This window comes from Vidua macroura, chromosome Z, assembly GCF_024509145.1.
Source record: "Vidua macroura isolate BioBank_ID:100142 chromosome Z, ASM2450914v1, whole genome shotgun sequence".
Classification (NCBI taxonomy): Eukaryota; Metazoa; Chordata; class Aves; order Passeriformes; family Viduidae; genus Vidua; species Vidua macroura.
The window spans coordinates 28,225,347-28,244,807 of NC_071611.1; the positions used below are offsets into that span (position 1 = coordinate 28,225,347).

The following is a 19,461-nucleotide window of genomic DNA, read 5'->3' on the forward strand; positions in this document are numbered from 1 at the left end:
AAGGAAAATATTAATGTGCTACAGACAAGAAGAGGGGGCACAAGAAGCCTGTGAAAAGATGTAAGCACAACCACCTCTCAAGATGTATTTTATTACCCCACTGACAGGTTTTCACTAAACACATGGATTTGTTTTCTTTGCAGTATTAAGTCCTCAACATCCATAATTATTTCATTTTCCAGTCAAGAAGTCTCAATTTACTATTCATTTCAGCAACTTGTCAAATCCAAGACTACTTTCATAGTTTAGCATTCTAAACCTGAACTTCTTCCCTAGGTAATACGTGGAGGTACAGCTGGCTATAGTACCCCTGCAACTGTCATGGTATTACTAAAAAATTGAGTAAAGTACAGTATCTTGAAGAGATGAAGTTTAGCTGAGTGCTAGGATGCTCACTGATTTATTACTTCTAGACTTCAAATATTGCATTTGCACTTATTCATATAAAAAGTACAAAAAAGTTTTATTTTAAGTGGTTTGAGTTATTATTCTGAGTCTTCCCAGGAAAAAGTGTTTTCATTTTTCTTCCCTATTTCTCACTGTTCAACCTGTGGATTTTGCTTCTAAAAAAAATAGTTTGATACAAATGTAAAATGGTAACATATATTTGCTCTGGTGCATTAAATGTAGAAATCAGATTTGTATGCTGAGACATAATATAAAAACTGTATATTTCTATTATATAACAAAGTATGCAAAACACAGGACTTGATGTTTTTTAATCCCCATAATAAAGTGGTTTTTTCATTCCAAGAGTCTTCAAGCTATCTTTGAAAGAAAGAAAAGCAGTGCCCAGTTGATTGTTTGCATTCCAGTATAAACTACTTCTCTTTCCTGCTGCTAACAAGAAATTAAAATATCGATGTTCTACACTTTAGAGAAAGTATGGAATATATCTGTGCTAATCTGCAAGTTTCAAGACTTCTGTTTAATAAACACCAAATATAGTATATAAGATTTCGATTATTTTCACATTTACAGCAAGTACTCAAGTCCTTCTTATTTCCTTTATAAAAGCATCTCAATCCAATTAACAAAGATAGTACACTTAAAAAAATTCAAATATATAGTGCATTTGTTTCTGTACATGTATGTGCAAGATCTCTCAGCAAAAATACAAATATGGAATCCATCAGCTTGACCATTTACATCTCCTTTGGCAAACACAAATTTGTATCACATGATGTAAGTACCATCTTTGTAGTATTTCATGGATTCTAGCTGCTGAGTCATTGCAAGGACATCCTGAAATCCTGTACTGAGTCCAGACATGTGTTGAAAATAAGCTTCTTTCTCCACTTGGACAGTTAAGTTGTTTACACCAGCATCTTTCAGAATTGCTGTGACCTGAACAGAATGGTACGGTTAACATTAGTATTGAACTTCACATGTATCTCACAGTAACTTGCAGTATGCTGGCTCTGCAATGCTGTAAAAAACCCCCATGTATCATTGTGAAGAATTCAATTCTCTGGAAAGCAAAGAATAGGTTTAGAGGGCTTTGCAACTTCTGCATACTCGGTGACTCTCAGTGTCTTGCATAAGGAAATATTTATCTTTTTAAGGAAAAGAAAAGCCCATGGCAGATAGGTAGTGGTAATCCGGTTTTAAACACGTGATTAGCATCCAGATGTCCCTACTGTTTATTCCCTGTTTTGCAGACCTGTTTTTACACTTCCCCTTCTTTTCTCAGAGCAGATGTAGTGCCACTGTCAGTCAGTGTTTTGGCAGATGTTCTAGCAAGTAACTCTTTACATGACTAATTTAAGCTAGCAGGCAAGGGTCAGTACAGCACTAGAGACCAGCTCTGAAACAATAATGGAGAGCTACAAAAAACATCATAAATGTCAGCTTGAAACTTCAGTCTGTGACCAAAAGGGAGATGCTGCATAAGAAATTAAGAGTCTAAAAACCTTGCACCATACCTGTTGTACAATTCTCTGTTCCATCACATCTGATACCACTTGCACATGTATTGTGCCTGCCACAACAGTTGCAGAGTGACACCAAAAATGAGGATCTCTGTAGGATATAACTCCCTCTATTTTTTGAATCTGTGAAGAAATTTCATTAGCAAAAATTAAGTAATTTTAAACTTGTACATGTACATGACTATTGGTGGAAAATATTTCACAAGGAAAGAAAACCATAGTACAGCAGCTTTCCAACGAAACTATATTCAGAAATATCTTGTATTGAAAGGTTACGTTGCTACTACTGTAAAATTCTAGAAGGTAAAAGTCAAACCAGATGAAAACCCCAGAAGAGCAATGCTAAATAGGATAAGGGGGAAAAATCCCTTGATTTAATGAACAGATCACAGGAACACAAATGGATAGACTAATCAGAATACCGGTTCAGCATCTACCAGGGCACTGGTTACCTCACTGTTTAGCAGCTATATTTAGTTATTACAGATGAACTTTATTCAGAGACATAACTTCTTTTCCATACATAATTTTTTCAAATTGATCTTTGTTCTGGGTTGGCTGTCATGTTTTTTCAGAGCAGTTGATAAGGTGCTGTATTTTGGATTTCTACTTAAAACCGTTTTTATAACACATCAATGATTTGGCTGTTGCTGAACTGTTCAGGCTGTTTCTTTTCTATCAGGCAGTTTCAAGGCTTTCTATTTTTCCCACTTTGCCCTTGCCCTGGTGGGTAGGCTGGCAATGGGCAAGAAGCAGGGAGGTGACACAGCCAGGGCAGCTGACCCAAGCTATCCAGAGAGATACTGCACACCATGTAACACCTTACTCAGCATAAAAACTGGGGTAGAGGATGAAGGTGGGATTCTGGCTTCCAAGGTGACTGTTGTTTGGGGACTGCTTTTTTTTCTACTCTTCCTTCACCTGTTATATTGCTCTCAGGGTTTTTTTGCTTATGCTCCCATCCCACTGGCGGTGGTGATGGTAAAGGATGGGGGTGAGCAAGTGGCTCTATGGATGCCTGGCTGCTGGACAGGGTCAACCTACAGCAAACACACTGTTTTATTGTGATGTAATTTTAAAAATGCTTTTCTTATTATCTTTTAATCAACTGGTCTTTTATTGTTCTCAAAAAGTACTTTCTTTTTCCCCAGTCTCTCAGAATTACCGTTTTCCCTCATCAAAAAGTGATGTCATGTCACTTTCCTTTCGCTACATGAATCTCTCCCAAATAATTCCCGTTTGTTCTTTTCTTTCTCATGCAGACAAGAACACATTTTCCCATCTAGTAACTGACAGGACACCACAAGGATAGTCTTCCTTGAAGCCTCTAGTTGATGGCATCCTCAAAGAACTTTTAACTCATTCTTTTACAGAGAGAAATTCTCCACCCTGAGGTCCACATTACGATTCTGGGCAGGAACTTAAAATGAGGCAACAGCAAAGACTAGGTACAGCCTCAAGGCAGATGCCATACTGCACCAGACAGGAAGAGAACAGTCTAGAATGAGAAAATAACTAAAAAAAACAGCTTAAGTTTTGCCATCCTACCTACTGTGAACCTGTATACCCTTCATGATATGGATAAATCAGAAAACTTGAAATTACAAGCTCGTGATACAATCCTGTACCCTGAATGTTTGTACCAAGTTTAAAAGGTCTGCAGGTTTGGGGAACTGTCTATTACTTTCTCAGTACTACAATGTGGTACATTTGCCAAACTGTTACCATACTTGTCTGAAATTATGGGCTACCCATAAAACAAAAAAACAGTGGAAGTCTTTTTAGCTGAAAACCAACTTTTATAGTTAGAACTAGTCATCCTGTCACTTCTCTGCAAAATAGATTTTAAACAACTTGAGACATTAAGTTGTCTAGGACAACAGAAGCTGTCTGACTGATCTGCTTGAGTTAAATAATCATTAAAAACAGTTACAGCTTTTTATGTTTGTATACAAAACCATTTATAATTGTACCTTTTCTAAAGCAGCATGCAGATCTTTCTCCTGTTCGGGAGGTATCCTCAACAAAAGCACTTGACAGGCATCTTTCAATAGTGGGATAACACTAAGAAAAATCAATGTAGCAATAAAGAGAGAGCAGAGCGGATCAGCTATGAGCCATCCAAATTGCTGAATAAATATTGTGGATACGATAACACCAACACTGCCAAGAGTGTCTGCTAACACATGCAGAAACACACCTAAAACCAAAACAAACAGAGTGATTAACAGTTCTGTTTAAAATGTATGTATATATTCAATAGCAGAAACTTAGAAAGGCTTACTAAGTATCCTCAAGCTAAACAGAGACAACTCTTTGCCTAACCTGGGACAGGTTATTTAGCTCTTCTAATGTTTAATTGCAAATTATTGTAAAAAACAATTTTTAATCTATGGGCCAATGATCTAGGCAGGCATCCACAGACTAAGGTATATGTGAATAGTCTTTCAGTTGTTAGTGGGATTTGTACAATATATCATAATTATTTGCCTCTGTATATAAGGACTCATTGATGCCTAACAGAGAGTTAGAAGATCAGTGTACATTGCTTGCTAATGTGGACACATGAATGTACTGGTTGTTTTTTGTATGCCAATTCTACTCCAGTTTTACAGGAGAATTGTTTTTGTGCTACTGCTATGAATCTTATACTTTCTACTGCTTTAATTGTGAGTTCATTCTCAATGTACACTCAATGGGCATAGAAAAATACTCTCCAACCATTGGTAAGATTAGTGCTAGTTAGGTGTCAGGATTTTAAAGAATACTGAAACATGACTTAGGCAGACTTTAAAAAATTGTAGACATGATGAATATAAATAACCAGGATAACCACCTGAGTTAAGACATAAAATAACATATGAAACATGAGACTGTTCACCATATTCTGACAAGCTTACACAGAAAACACCATTTTAAAATGTTTTTTTTATAAGCCAGACAGTTGGTAAGTAACTACTTTCTAACTACTAGGGAAAAAATTCTATGCTGAACTTTCATATACAGTGCCTTTCTCAGTTAGCTTCATGATTTCATATTTGAAAGCTTTTCTTTACCACTTTCTCTTCTGAATCAGAAATAAAAGCATATTCTATGCTGGTCTGTATTTGTTCTCCTGCTTCTTATCCCCTTCCCAGTGTTTTTACAACCAGCTGTCACATGATTCCTAGAAGCATGGTAACATCTTTAGAGATAGAGACCTTGTACCTTCACTTCCAGTTTCAACTTAGAAACAAGGACTTAAAGCTTTTTGAGGATGGTATACAGTGATCTTTTCTAATGTTAGTGAGTACTATAGATTACTGCTTTTTATTGTTCCTTATGTATTACATACATATGTACTGAAATATCTCACGTTTCTTCAAGTTAAATTCATAAATGGTTTGAGCAATTCCTGTATAGTGCATTTAATGCCTGTCAGATCACTCCTTGAGAGCATTTTTAGATTGAGGCATAATCCTGCATGTCTGATCCTGAAAATCTTCAGTCTCCTACAAATTACATACATCACTTATGATTCAACAATCTGTACTTGCCTCTCATGTTGGTGTTCATGCCTCCTCCAGAAGATCCATGGGAATGTCCATGGCTGTGGCCATGGTCACTGTGGGAATGGCCATGCCCGTGGCTGTGGCTGTGGCCATGGTGAGAATGGCTGTGATCGTGTGTGGGACAGCCTCCCCGAGAAGCCCCGTGGGAGTGTGCATGGCTGAAGGCACAGATACCAACAAGGTTTACGATCAGCCCTCCAACAGAGACCGGCTGTGAGAGGGAGAAAAGTCTTTAACTTCACTGCATCCTCACAGTTATTCAAACTTGTTTTCTAGAACATGGTAACCAAAACCACCATGCATTTCATTGAGGAAAACTGTGGAAGCCTACAACTTCTCTGGGCAACTTGTTCCAGTGCCTTACCACCTTCACAGTGAAGAATTCCTTCTTAATATCTAATTAATTCCTAATATCTACTCTGTACCTGCCCTGCTTCAATTTGAAGCCATTTCCCCTTGTCCACTAAATGCCCTGGCAAAAAGTTCCTCTCCAGCTCTCCTGAAGGCTCCCTTCAGGTACTGGAAGGACTATCACCCTGGAGATAAACATAAATTAACCATTAACTGCAAAACTACACTGAAATAGAAGGACAAAACTTACAGTTAGCATGTTTGTATCTATATCTGGAGGATCTACCAGTCTCGCCACTGATTCCATGAAGACAAAGAAAGCAATCACCATCAGAAAGAGGCCATTAATAAATCCAGAGAGAATTTCTACACGTCCATACCTGAAAGTAAACGTATATACATTTGGGAGTGAAGAATGGGAACTCTGAACCAATGTCAAAGTTATAATAAATAAAGTTGTAATTCTTTCAATACAGCATTAAGATTGCTGTGTTTTTTTCCTCAATGTCACATAATCATGCCTCAATTTCTGAGTTATTTTCTTCTGATCAAGAGGTGGCCAGTTTCCAACTGTCCAAACTCCATTATAATAAAACAATGTAGAAGTATTCTCTTATATATACTACCCATTCAGGGCTTCAAACTGCTAAACTGCTATGAAAACATATAAAGTTTAATTATATCAGTCAAATCTAAATCTTCATACGAACACTGATTTTTAACACAGATTTCTGTTTGACATAAATGCCTAGCATGAGGCAATTTCTAAAGAATATTCACAGTGATAAAAGTTTTACTTGTAGAGGTAAATGAAAGTTACATTTAAGACATTTTTTGCACAGGTAAGAAGAGAATAGCATGAGCACAAATGGAAGAGAAGAGACACAGCAAAAAACACACACAAGCATGCATTATTAAAATATCCCATACATACCAGGACATTTTGAAAATGAGCAAGGAGAGTTAAGATTCAAATAGTCCTTAAAGAACCCAAGATACATACCCATACGAAAATATGCGAGTTGCTTTCCACCTTGTCATCAGAGCTGCAAAAAGCCCCATCACTAACGCAGAGCAATCAAAAAGCATGTGAAATCCATCAGAAATAAGACCAAGGCTATTGGTCCATACTCCATAAAAAAGCTCCACAAAAGTGAAAGCCTAAAACAAAACAGAGTTTGAATTTTTCCTTAGATATTAACTTGTGTATTAATGTTTTGGTAGGTAGAAGGATATTCTTTTCATAGAACACTCAATATTTTTCAAAGGTATTGTTCTAAGTATTTTTAGACCATTTTTTCTCTCCTCCAATGAAATACATGATGCACTCCAAGTCTAAAAGGAGACATTTTTGAATCTACTCTCCTTACAGACTCACACATAAAAACCAACTCTTTACAGGAGCAAATTTTTTGTTTTGAATTTTAAACTGACATTCTGCAGACAAAATTCTAAGCATTTTATCATGAAAAATGCAAGAGGTCTGATCTGATACATTATTAGTGTGAAAGTAGTGCTGTCTGTACATCTGTTAATGCCAACATTTTCTTCACTAGTAAGTTGACTGTTTAAATCTCAGGAACTGGCTCTAAGAAAGGTACACAAGGAAACATTTTTAATACATATATTTACCCTGTACATTTTACTATTATTAATCCACCTGCTTAAAAACATTTTTCCAATCTTTCATATACCACAATGGAATTCCTTACAGTTAACACAGATACTTCAAGTTTCTCCCCTTATTTTCCTGAAGATCTTTGCAAATTAGGCTCTATCAGTTTTGCTTACTGCATCATCTTTTCCTATTCAAGAAAGAGAGAAGCTAAAAATAAAACTAGCCTGCTCCAATATGACACTAATGAATCCCACACCTTCTTGTCCCCATCCTTAACAGTTTCACTGAGGCCTTATCAGTTTCACCTTATCTGCTGGCAACAGTGAGGTATCTCAGCCTTAAACATACTATCATACAGGTATTCAGTTAGTGGTGTAACCCTTTCATAGACAACCAGTGCTGCACTGGACAACAAATCAGTGACCACTACTTAAATTGCCCCGTCAAACAAATCAGTTATAGGAATCTTCTAAAGAATAACTCTTCTTTCTTTATTATATATGCACTATTGTGATTGGGTTTGAAGAAAAAAACCATGCACTTACCAGATTTAGGCACAAGAAATAGAAGATCTGCCGAGAATCATACTCCTCAAGGATTTGTTTCAGTGACTCCTTAATAAACCGGGGCAATGACTGGGAGCTTTGCTGTAATGCATCACCCATGAAGTTATAGAGAGGAGTGCCTTCAGGGGAATAACCAATAAGGGTACCCTTCTGCCCTTTCCTGGAGGGGGAGGACAGGATATTTGCAGCTGCAAGGAAAGTATTGAAGTTTTTGTTGCTGTTTCTAAGCTTCACAGCTATTTTATAATGTGTTTAATCAGCAATCAAAGTTTACATGAAATTTTCAGGCAGCAAATGGATTGTCAACTTCATCTTGAGGTTTATTATTGGATTTCATTACTATATGAAATTAGATCATCACAGCCACAACAGACTACATTCCTTTTTTTTTTCTGTAGACAGATAATAGAAGAGCAAAAAGCTACAGATTGCCTTATTCAAAAGAATCCATAAAAGCTTGTCCAAAAGAATTCCACACACTTCAATTTTCTGATTGGCTTCCCAGTCACACAGATTTACTATCGTTTAGGCAAGAATACGTACATAAAACAAAGAAGACAGCACTCACTACCACCCCTCCAGAAAGGACATGCTCTGTGCTTTCATGGTGTGGTGGCTTGTTCATAGCTCGAAGCTGGTCTGTTATTGGATGCGTCCAAAAGTTTCCAAAAAGCAGTGCACTAATGAAAATAAGAAAGGATCCATATCGAGCACATGTGGAAGCTTCCATCTTCACAGAGCATATGGATTCGACGTAAAAATCCAGGATCACAACAAAGAAGATGACTGTTATGAAAGGCATGATGAGAGAAGACCAAGACTCTACTTTACTCTGCAACAACAACAAAAAAAATTCAAACACGACTGCTCACCAGAAGAATTATTGTATTTGTAGCATTAAATGTAATTCACTTGAATTACAAGTGTTTTCACTAATCCATAAAACAGAAATACTTTTATATTTTCAATTTATCATATAAAAACATCATTCCAGATATAAAAAGAGACATATATCTAAAATGCACTGAAGCACTTTATTTTAAATACTTTAATGTTTGTAAAAGGAATTCCATATACAATGCCATGGTTGCAATGGCCTACTCTCCCTATGCGTGCAGGCATAATGAGTATTTTTTAAAATGACAGTAAATCATCTACTTCTTAGGGATAAAAGAGCACTGTATTTATAAAGTCATTAAAGCTTGTGCAATGTTAGTAGATGAACCCAAGATATAATATCTGAGCTAGAAGATGAAACACAGTCATTATACAAAACAGGAAATTAAAGTATCACACAGATAAAATACAAATATAGAAGAAAAGCATAATGGAAATTTCAAACAAAGCTTACTACAAAAATAAAGACAGCAACACTGGTAATTTTAAAGATATTTTAAAGCAAAGATTTAAATTGCAATTCACAAGCATTAAAAAAAAGGATTTATTTTTGTACTTAGTATCTTACCTCTGTTGTCAGAGAAAGAACAATAACCCATGGGCACAACAGAAGGACGGAAACAAGATGAGACAAAGATTGAAGACGCTTGGCTCCACCTACATCTACAGACAGTTTTCGGGATGCCATGTGAAAACCAACCTTGCAGCACAATGCCAGTACCAGAAGCAGTACTCCACCCTGGAAACATAACGGGATTCCATTAGCATTTCTTAAGTACCAAAAACCTCACTCCAAACACAGTGATACTTAAAAGGAGGAAATATTAATGTGTTTTCCTTAACCTGGAAACAAAAGCCAAAACTAGGATATTTCCTGTAATTTTTACTCTAGCTACAGTAAATAGCATACACAGTTGTGCCTTAGCACTATTCACAACAGCCTGAGTTGAATTTTAAAACTCTCAATAGTGTTAACTGGCATACACCAGCAGCAAAATTGTAGTAAACAGCATCTGAGGAAGAAGAAAAATCACTGAAAGTTTTCCCATCTTCCATTATTAAAAGCGTGTTGAAAGCATCCATAAACCCCCAAAGACTCACATCATCTTCTCCTCTAGACCCTTCATAACCTTTTCATACACTTACCTTTGAACACATCGTATTTCTTCACAATATACTCTTTCAAAAACTTTCTTTAAATGAATTACAAGATACACAGAATCTCATCTCCCTTAGATCACCACTTGCTTTTTAGCACCATTAACCAGTCTTTCTAATTTTTGATTTATTTTTATATTAAAACATTTTCAGCTGCTCCATATTTTTCCTGTTTTAGTCCTCAATTAAGCCACTTTAGCAAGACTAAGCTAATACAACTCAATCAGCCAGTTCAACCCCATACAGTCAGATTATGACATTCAGCTATTCATATCACCAAGTACAATGGGACTATCTTACTGAGAAGTATCAGAATCTGTGTCTTCAAATACAAGTATAATGTAAAGGAAAGACTAGGGAAAGCTGAAGATGCTTATAAATAAAACAAAGGCCCCAAAAGTGAGTAAGAAGTGGTTTGTAGGCAAAGCCCTATAAACACCCAGAACACTGATGACAGAATATTTCATGGTAATTTTAATGATACTTGTAAGGCTATGCATTACATACATTATGATAAGCTAAGTCCTTATCAGCTATAGAGGTTGAATATTGTATGGTTTGGCTTGCTGTATTGAAGCTCTTTATCCTCCAATCAGTGTGCAAAAATTACAGTGCTAGTTCAGTTCCAAAATGGGGTGTGGATGTTCAACCTTTTGGTTTTGATTCAGGCTCGGACTAGCTCTGAGCTAGTTAAATTCTTACCTTCAAAACTTAAAGATTCTAAAATACACGTTATTTACCTTGTGATCTGCTACACCCAGGAAAGCAATGACTGTATACAGAACATGAGTAAGAGCACTGTCATGATGGCCTTCAGCTAAATAAAAAATTAAGGAAGAGTTTAATTAGATTTTCTCTTTTTTTTTTTTAAACCAAGAACAAGAACAGGCAAAGGTAGCAGAACACAGAAAGCAGAGATAAGCAAACTGAGCTTTATGGTGTGTTGGCATGGTTGGCATGTGCAGGACAACCAGAGATCAGGCCCAGTCTTCAATATGGGTTTGCGAAAGGCAGGTCCTGACTGACCAACCTGATCTGCTATGGTGAAGTGACCTGCCTACTGAATGAAGGAAAAGCTGTGGATGCATGGACTTCAGGGTTGCATGGATGCACTGGACATCATTTCCTACATGATCTTCCCAGAGAAACCAGCTGCTCCTGGCTTAGGCAGTTATACTGTTCACTGGGTAAAAAACTGCCTGGATGGCTGGGCCCAGAGAGTGGTGGCGAGCAGAGTTACATCCAGCTGGTGTTCAGTCACCAGTGCTGGGGCCAGTTCTGTTTAGTATCTTCACCGATGAGCTCATGCAGTTCATGCAGTTCACAGATGACACCAAACTGGGTGGGAGTGCTGTTCTGCTGGAGGGCAGGAAGGCTCTGCAGAGGGATCTGGGCAGGCTGGATCATGGGCTGAGGCCAATGGTGCGAGGTTCAACAAGGCCAGAGCTGGGTGCTGCCCTTGGGTCACAACAACCCCAGGCAGCTCCACAGGCTGGGGCAAAGTGCCTGGAAAGCTGCTCAGTGGAAAAGGAGCTGGGAGTGGCTGAACATGAGCCAGTGCATGCCCAGTGTGACCAGCAGGAGCAGGGCAATTATTGTCTCCCTGTACTGGATACTGGTGAGGCCACACCTCAAATCCTGTGTTTACTTTTGGGCCCCTAAGTACAAGAAGACACTGTGGTGCTGAGGTGTGCTCAAAGAAGGGCGGCAGAGCTGGGGAGCACTTCCAATGCAGCTGATGGAGGTGGGGGTGTTTAGTTGGCAGTGTTTAGTCTGGAGAAAAGGAGGCTCAGGGTAGATCTTATCACACTCTACAACTATCTGACAGCATGTTGAACCCAGGTGGGGGTCAGTTTTTTCTGACAGAACAAGAAGAAATGACCTTAAGTCGCATCAGGTATTAGTATAGAGTACATTGAGTATTAGGAAGAATTATCAAGCATTGAAACAGGCTGCCCAAGGAAGTGGCTGAATGAACATCCCTGGTGGTGGCTCTTAAAAGACATACGCATGTAGCACTTAGGGATGTGATTTAGTGATGGGCTTGGCAGTGCTGGGTGAACAGTTGGACTTGATCTTAAGGTGCCTTCCAACCCAGGTCATTCCATTACTCTGTTTTATGATTCTACTCACTGAAAACTAAGTAAATTCATCAATAAGGTTCCAAAATACACCATTTGCGCAACTCCATGTTTTTATTCTTCCTTGGAAAGTTTACTTTCACCTTGTTCATTTTTACTGCCCATCTGTAGATGTACTACCTTTTGTCAGTACACTATGATGAGATGATCAATTGAAAACTAACTTCAAAATCACTTCTAATTATAATTTAATTCAGTACACTCAATTTCACATTTTTTCTGCTCCAGTACTAATGGTCGCTTGCTCTTTTACATAACAAGAAAGGATACGATGTTCTGCTATTTTAGCCATGAGGTCATCATTATCAAAAAGTAGTAAGCAGATGATAGCTATGATGAAAAATGCAGCACCTCTTGTCTGTAAAGTAAACCCAAACAAAAAATAAACAACCAAACAACAAACAACCAAAGAACAAAAAATCCCAAGTATTTCTAAACTGCTACAACAGATTACTGCAAAAAAATCCAGGAAATCGGTTCTCTCCTTCCCTGCTTCCTGATCAATGTAAGTGTACTTGAGTAAGAAAACCATTAAAGAAATCCCTATTATTTTTAAGAAAGTGACCTTGACAATATAATTTCACATTTTTTCTGGTTTTCAGACTTATCAGATAACTCAGGACATATCACCACTGCAGCAAGGCAGATGCCAGTATCTTATGAACTTTAAATGTGATTACTTTCTTCATGGTGTCTTTCTGCCTGCCAGAATGCATTGCTACTTCAGCCTGATGATTTAATATTTCATAGCATCAATGAGCTACAAACAAGATCTGTACAAACTGCAGATTTTGTCTTTTAGCCTAAAGGCTAAAGAACTATGCAAAGACTATGAGAAGGAACAGCTCTGAAGTTCTTTTGTCAGGAAAGGACGGAGTAGCTATGAAAAAAAAATCCCAGCTCCCAGAGCTTTCACCACCCAGACTTTAACCACTGCAAGTAGTATATCTTACAATTTCACCATTAATTAAACTAAAAAAAGCACATTTTCTATGAACATGGATCCAAACCACAGTTTGTTCCAGGTAAAGAAGTAATTTATAAGAATTAGTATGTTTTTATAAGATTTAGTATGTTTTACATTTGGTAGAGGAGATTTTTAAATACCTTTGCTGGTCCTCCACCTGAGCTTGTGAACAAGACACTAAGGAGTGACAGCACAACCACATCACTGTGCTCAAACAGTAATAATGTCCTATAAAAAAAAGAAATATGCCATTTACAATGCATTTACCTCAGAACCTTGATATACACTATTTCAGCTAAAATTAGTGACACAACTAAGATTCATCCTATGATTACAATAGCAGGTTTAAACAATTCAGAAGAAAAAGCACAAATCAATTTGCCTTCACCAGCAACAGATCTAGCTGCAGACAACTATACATGTTAAAAACCATGAACTTCCTAATTCAAATAACAGATTAAAATTATTCATTTATGGATAACTTTAAACTGTATTTTCTTCTAGCAACCCAACAAGATACCAACTTGTCCAAGATGGGATTATTATTCCCACTACAATATATCCTCTAAACCAGTTTCTGCTCCCAGAGAAAAAAAGATGTCCCATTTTGTACAACTGTGTCCTGTTCATTGAGGTGCTGATGATCTAGTAGCTTATGCCACCTCAAAACCTCTTAATTGCTGAAAACAAAAAATTCTAGCTTTCATGCGACCTCCTTCAGACAGCAAAGGCTAAGTACCAAACTGTATTGACGGCTTTCCTGAGCAGAACATGAAAATAATTATTGCTCTCAAGTTTACCAAATGCTTTTGCAATCCTCTGCATAGCAATACAACATGATTTTACCCACGTAATTGGTTCTGTTTGGGAAGATTGCCAGCATCCAGAAAGACATAAGAGTATTAACTACATTAATATAATTAATCACAGTATTATTACTCTTAGGTATGCCTTCTCCTGTGTAGATGATAAAAATTCACCTTCATAAAATAGATAATTTAAGGCTTTACTTTCCTCTCTATAGTGAAACATGCTTTCCAATATATTAACCTTCATTTTTGGAAGTCTAGCTACTCTTTCATAGTTACTCAGTCAGTAGTACTAACACACAGCACAAATGGTTTTACCTGTATATGCACTAATGTTACCCAATTTCAACACAGAGCACACAGCTAACCAGAAAAAGAAGTACTCTGGAACAAGTGCAGAAATTGATTCCAGTCACCTGTCAAAGGAATACCAGCTGCTACCGTTAGCCATCAAGCCATGGACTCCAAACACGTAATACACAGTTGGGATTACATTAATGACAGCAGAGAAGCAACAAAAACTGCACCAAGTGACCTTGATATATCACTCACATCAAGTGTTTAGGCACTATCAAGAATTTCACTGGCATCTCATAAAAGAAGTAGTTCTTCTGGTAGAAGAAATTTACCAGTTCCACAGAAATTATATGTACTTTTTCCTAAGCACTAAAGATTTCACAGGAAAATTCATAAGGGTTCAGTAAGTTTTTGCATATACATCAAATGTCCAGCAGCACTGTCTGATAGACAGAAAACAAAAAAACAAAGGAGCAAGACAGGGAAGGATCACAAAAGAAAACCAGTATTTACAGTAGATATGTATTTACCTCAGTGGTCCACAAAGAGTAAGGCCAAAAAACCACAGGAGTGAAATGATACATCCAACAACAGCATGCTTAAAAATTTTGATCCACTACAAAAGAAAGATATTTCATTAACATTTTCTCCAGAGTTTCAAAATAAACACTCTATTACTAGCATTGTTTTAGCACAATAGCTGTAGAAATTGAGTGAGAACATGTGCTTTGCAAGTTCTATAAATATAATTTAAAGTATGATTATCTTCTGAGATACTCTGCCAGGCAATTAAGATTTACTTGGACATACTATGACCCAGAATTTTTTTCTACCACAGTACTGAATTCTGTAACATTGTCTGAGTTCTCTTCAACAATAAGCCTGAAAATGGTTGAAAAAAATCAAGTCCACTTACCTATTTTATAATCTATTGTATATATCAGATAAACAGAAAAATAACTAGATAAAATGTACAAATTGAAGCTAAGACCTTATGCCTACAAATATTTATGTGTGTGTTATATTCTTTCTTCAGGAAGCAGGCTGTAATTCAGATATTCATTGCTTTATTAACTTCAGAAGCAAGTTTTAGGAGAAATTAATTCTGGAAATACGCTAAACAAGGTGAAGCACCTACAACAAACATAACACCTTCAAAATCCAGAGTTTGAAATATTTTAGCAAAAGCAAAACTATATACTGACAGATTTTTCTGAACTCAAATCAAAGATGCCATTTATTCCTGTTCGCTATTTTAAAATTCTGCCATATGCATCTAGTCATGAAAGCAGTTAACACAAGGAACACTTTGAGGCTATCCTTCAGATTCTTGTCTACTTAGCACATGCACTGGGATCAAGTTTTTGCACACACAATTACATAAACCCAAGATGAATATGAAGCAGGTGAAGAAAATTTATTTCTTACAAATCAGCAGGTTCCAACCTGGCCCTACTCTAAACTCTAAATTTGGATACTGTGAAATCACAAAGGTCTGATGAGCAGTTAGATTAGGCCCTCATCATATGCAGATGGGACTCTTCTGTTCTGAGTGACAAGACTGGAGCATTTTGACATTCTGGCAGTCCAGAAATTGCCTATCTAACTGTTCAGGTCAGCTAAGTAGACTGAGCTCTTTTTGAAAATCCGCTCTTTACAGTAGATGCTGGCTTGGTGATAAGGACCAGCCTTTTCACAATACTCTCAAAAGAAGATGACAAAAGCTAAGAATGCTGAATGTTTCAGCCCACAAGACACTGAGTTAGTTGTATACTTCTGTATTCCTCTAGAACCAGTAACCACATCTAAGTGGAGTCATCTTTGGTCACCTTTCAATTTTGGCAAGAGCCATACTGCCAAGAATATTTACAAAGATGCGAGTCGCTCCTACATATGTCAACTCACCTGACGCTTGGTTACCACTTTTCCAGAAGAAAATGGTTTTTGAAACAAAACCATAAAAAAAGCAGACCTGTCAAAAGGAGATTAGTTTATTAGCAGTCTCTATTAGTTTATTAGCAGTCAGCTTTTTATTCAAACCAGATCTAAACAACTAGGTTTCTCATATCTGGCTCAGTTTACAAAATGGCTTCCTCTACATTTTCTCCACTAACAGGCCACAGTGACAACAGTCACTGGTTTTATTTTCCCTGCTGCATTACCAGCATCAGTTACCAATACTATAATGACGATAAGTGAACTTCAGTTCTGGTCAACTTCAAATGCCAGTTCTTGAGAGAATGGCTAATGATAAATTGACTTGTGATTTACAAAACTCAAAATAACTGACCTCAAAAGTTTTGAAGAGAAATAATACTCTGATTTTTATTAGCAACATAGGTATACAAAAAGGCTTACTCATATACAGAAAGCTGAATACACAGTCCTGTAGGAATAGAAGACACAGCACACAACTTCTTCAAATGGGATCAAAAGTGATGGGCAAAAAAGCCTATGGTGCTTGGGAACATGCATGAGAGAAGTCCATAAATGTATATGAATATGATAATAAAAGGAAAAAATGAAATTCCAAATGTCCCAACTTTGTCAAGTTTATTACATAAGTGCTCTTCCATATCTCATCAGGTAAACATGAAGCAGGATTTTCTCTGCAAAGATTGTTTCTGCATATTTGCTATCAGTTTTCATACCTCACCCCTCAATCTGGGAAAAACAGCAGCTGAATCCCACAAGAACTTCAGGAATACAAACTATAAATAAGAAAGCTTATCTTCTACACCCTTGTTAACAAAATTTGGTCATGCCTGAGTGTCCTGGTTTCAGCTTGGACTGAGATAAATTTTTCTCAGTAGCTGCCACTCCAGTGCTACTGCTAGTGCAGTGCTGTTTTGGATTCAGTGTGCGAACAAAGCTGGTAACACAGTTTTGGCAGTTCCTTAGTGCTGCTTATCCAAAGTAAAGGACTTTAGGGTTCCCCCTGCTCGGGCAGCAAGCAGGTGCACAACAAGCTGGGAGGCAGTACACCCAGGAGACCTGGCCTGAATAGGCCAAAGGGCTGTTCCATACCATAAATACCATATACTCAGAATATAAACTGGGGGAGCTACCCACATGGGGTCCAGCTGTGGTTTGGGGATGGGCTGGGTATCATAATTGTGTGTTGAACAGTTGCATTGTGCATCACTTCCTTTTATTTTGCTTATTAACTTACTAGTAATTTATTGGCTTATTAATGTCAATTATTAAACTCTTCTTATTGCAACTCGTGAATTTAATTTTTTGTTTTCCTCCTGATTCCCCTCCCCAGCCCCCTGGTGTGGGGGAAGGTGAGAGCACATTTGTGCGATACTGGATTGCCAGCTGGAGCAAGAGTCACACCATGACCAACAGCACTGTCAGCGCTGTCAGAACAGGCCCAGCTTTGAAGCTGAAAAAACACTGAAGTTTCTCGAGGGCAGAAAAGCCTTACAGAGACATGTGGAAAGATCAGAAAACTGAACAACTATCAATGATAAATGAACAAGTGCTGATTCGCCATCTGTGGTGGGGTAACCCTACTTGTATGCACAAAGCAGGGCATAAAAGGCTGGGCGGCAGCCCCACAGAAAGAAATGTGGAGGTCTGGGTTGATGGAAAGTTGAATATGGGCCAACAAAAAGGGTCAGCTGTATCCTGGGGTGCATTTGCATTCAAGCACAGCATCACCAGCTGCTCAAGCAAGGTGACTATCCTGCTCTGCAATGCACTGATGGGGCCTCAGCCAGGTCCTGCGTGCAGTTTTAGATGCCTCTGTATCAGAAGGACATCAAACTGTTAGACTGCATCTGGGGGAGGCAGCCAAGATGGTGTAAGGTCTCAAGAGCAAGAAGAGCATCTGAGGTTATTTGGTTTGCTCAGCTTAGAGAAGGCTGAGGGGTGACCTCATGGCACCTTCTTCAGTGGAGGGACTGGGAGGAGATGTTGATCTCTGGTGACCAGGGCATGAGACGGAATGACACTGCATCAGGGTAAAGTCACATTGTGCATTATAGAAAGGTTCTTCACTAAAAGGGTGGCCAGCCACCGTAACTGGCTCCCCAGGAGTGTCACAGCTCCAAACCTGTCCGAGCTCAAGGAGTATACTGAGAACACTCGTGATTATATGTTTCAGTTTCAGGTAGTTGTGTGAGGAGCAGAGAGCTGGACTCAATGGACCTTATGGGTCATTTCCAACTTGAGATATTGCAAGACACTGAAATTACAGTAAACAGAAATGTGAAGCAAAAACACTGCTATGAACAGAGCACTTCTTGGATTCATTATTATGCCTTCTCCTCTTCGAGTAAACGATAACAACATAATGCAGGGTTACAAGCTTCACGCTGTCAAAGAACACCCAAAATATTACGCGTGGGGGACGCGGCTCCACCCGCTGCACACTCACCCCAGCTGCACTACGAAGATAAACTGCACGAGGTGGACCGCTTTCAGAAGATCATAAGATTCAAACAGCCCCACGGCTTTCAAAACCTTGGCGAAGCACAGCAGCACGATGTACCGAGTCAGCCTGTAGAAGGAGAGAGGCCGGTTCGCACCTGTCACACTGCCACCCGGGCCCAGGCCGGCCCCGACGCCTCAGCGAAGGCCGCCGGCCCCCAGCTCCCGGGAGGGCGGGGAACGATGCCCGCTGCCCCCCTGAAGAAGGGACGGCGGCGGGCCGCCCGCCGGGTCCAGCAGAGCGGCCGCTCCCCCCCGCCGCCGTTACCGGGCGCTGGGCACATCCACCGGCCCCAGCGCGCCGCCGGCGGCTAGGGCCTGCCCGCCGTATGGCTGCTCCATAGCAGGACGGAGGGAGGGAGCTCCTGCAGGGAACGGCTGCGAGCGCTCAGGAAGAGCTTAGGCGCGGCCTGCCTGCCCTGCGCCGGGAGCACCGCATCGCCCGCAGGCAGTGCGGCGAGGCGGGAACGGGACGGGAACCGGGAACGGGGAACGGGAAATACGTGAGGCAGAGCTTCCACCAGCGCGCGTGCGCGGGAGCAGTGCGCAGGCGCCGCGGGGCGGGGCCGGGGCTGTGAGGGCAGCGGCTTCCACCCCTCGGGGCGGGGCACGGGGTGGGGCGGTGTACAGGAGTTTCATTTTCTTATTTTTTTAATGCAAATCGGTTTATTTTGTGTTATTATGGCGCAGAGTTCTGCGCTAGTATCAAGCATTAGGAGACGGTTTCCCCGTCGAACG

At 39.1% G+C, this 19,461-nt stretch overlaps 1 protein-coding gene across 2 annotated transcripts; it reads right to left on the reverse strand.

Moving 5' to 3' along the window:
* Positions 1–704: 704 nt before the first annotated feature.
* Positions 705–19,255, reverse strand: SLC30A5 (solute carrier family 30 member 5). 2 transcript variants are annotated; one of them, XM_054003061.1, is made up of 16 exons: positions 18,992–19,255; positions 18,671–18,793; positions 16,192–16,258; positions 14,817–14,902; positions 13,321–13,408; positions 12,484–12,571; positions 10,813–10,844; positions 9,483–9,653; positions 8,561–8,849; positions 7,997–8,205; positions 6,837–6,994; positions 6,084–6,213; positions 5,468–5,693; positions 3,905–4,131; positions 1,926–2,054; positions 705–1,347 (listed from the first exon to the last, which is right to left on the reverse strand). In XM_054003061.1, exons 1-16 carry the CDS (start codon positions 19,063–19,065, stop codon positions 1,177–1,179), a joined length of 2,268 nt encoding a protein of 755 aa, XP_053859036.1. In that variant the 5' UTR covers positions 19,066–19,255; the 3' UTR covers positions 705–1,176. The 2 variants fall into 2 exon arrangements, with proteins under 2 accessions (XP_053859036.1, XP_053859033.1); XM_054003058.1 differs by having other exon boundaries at positions 10,813–10,889.
* Between the last annotated feature and the right edge of the window lie 206 nt (positions 19,256–19,461).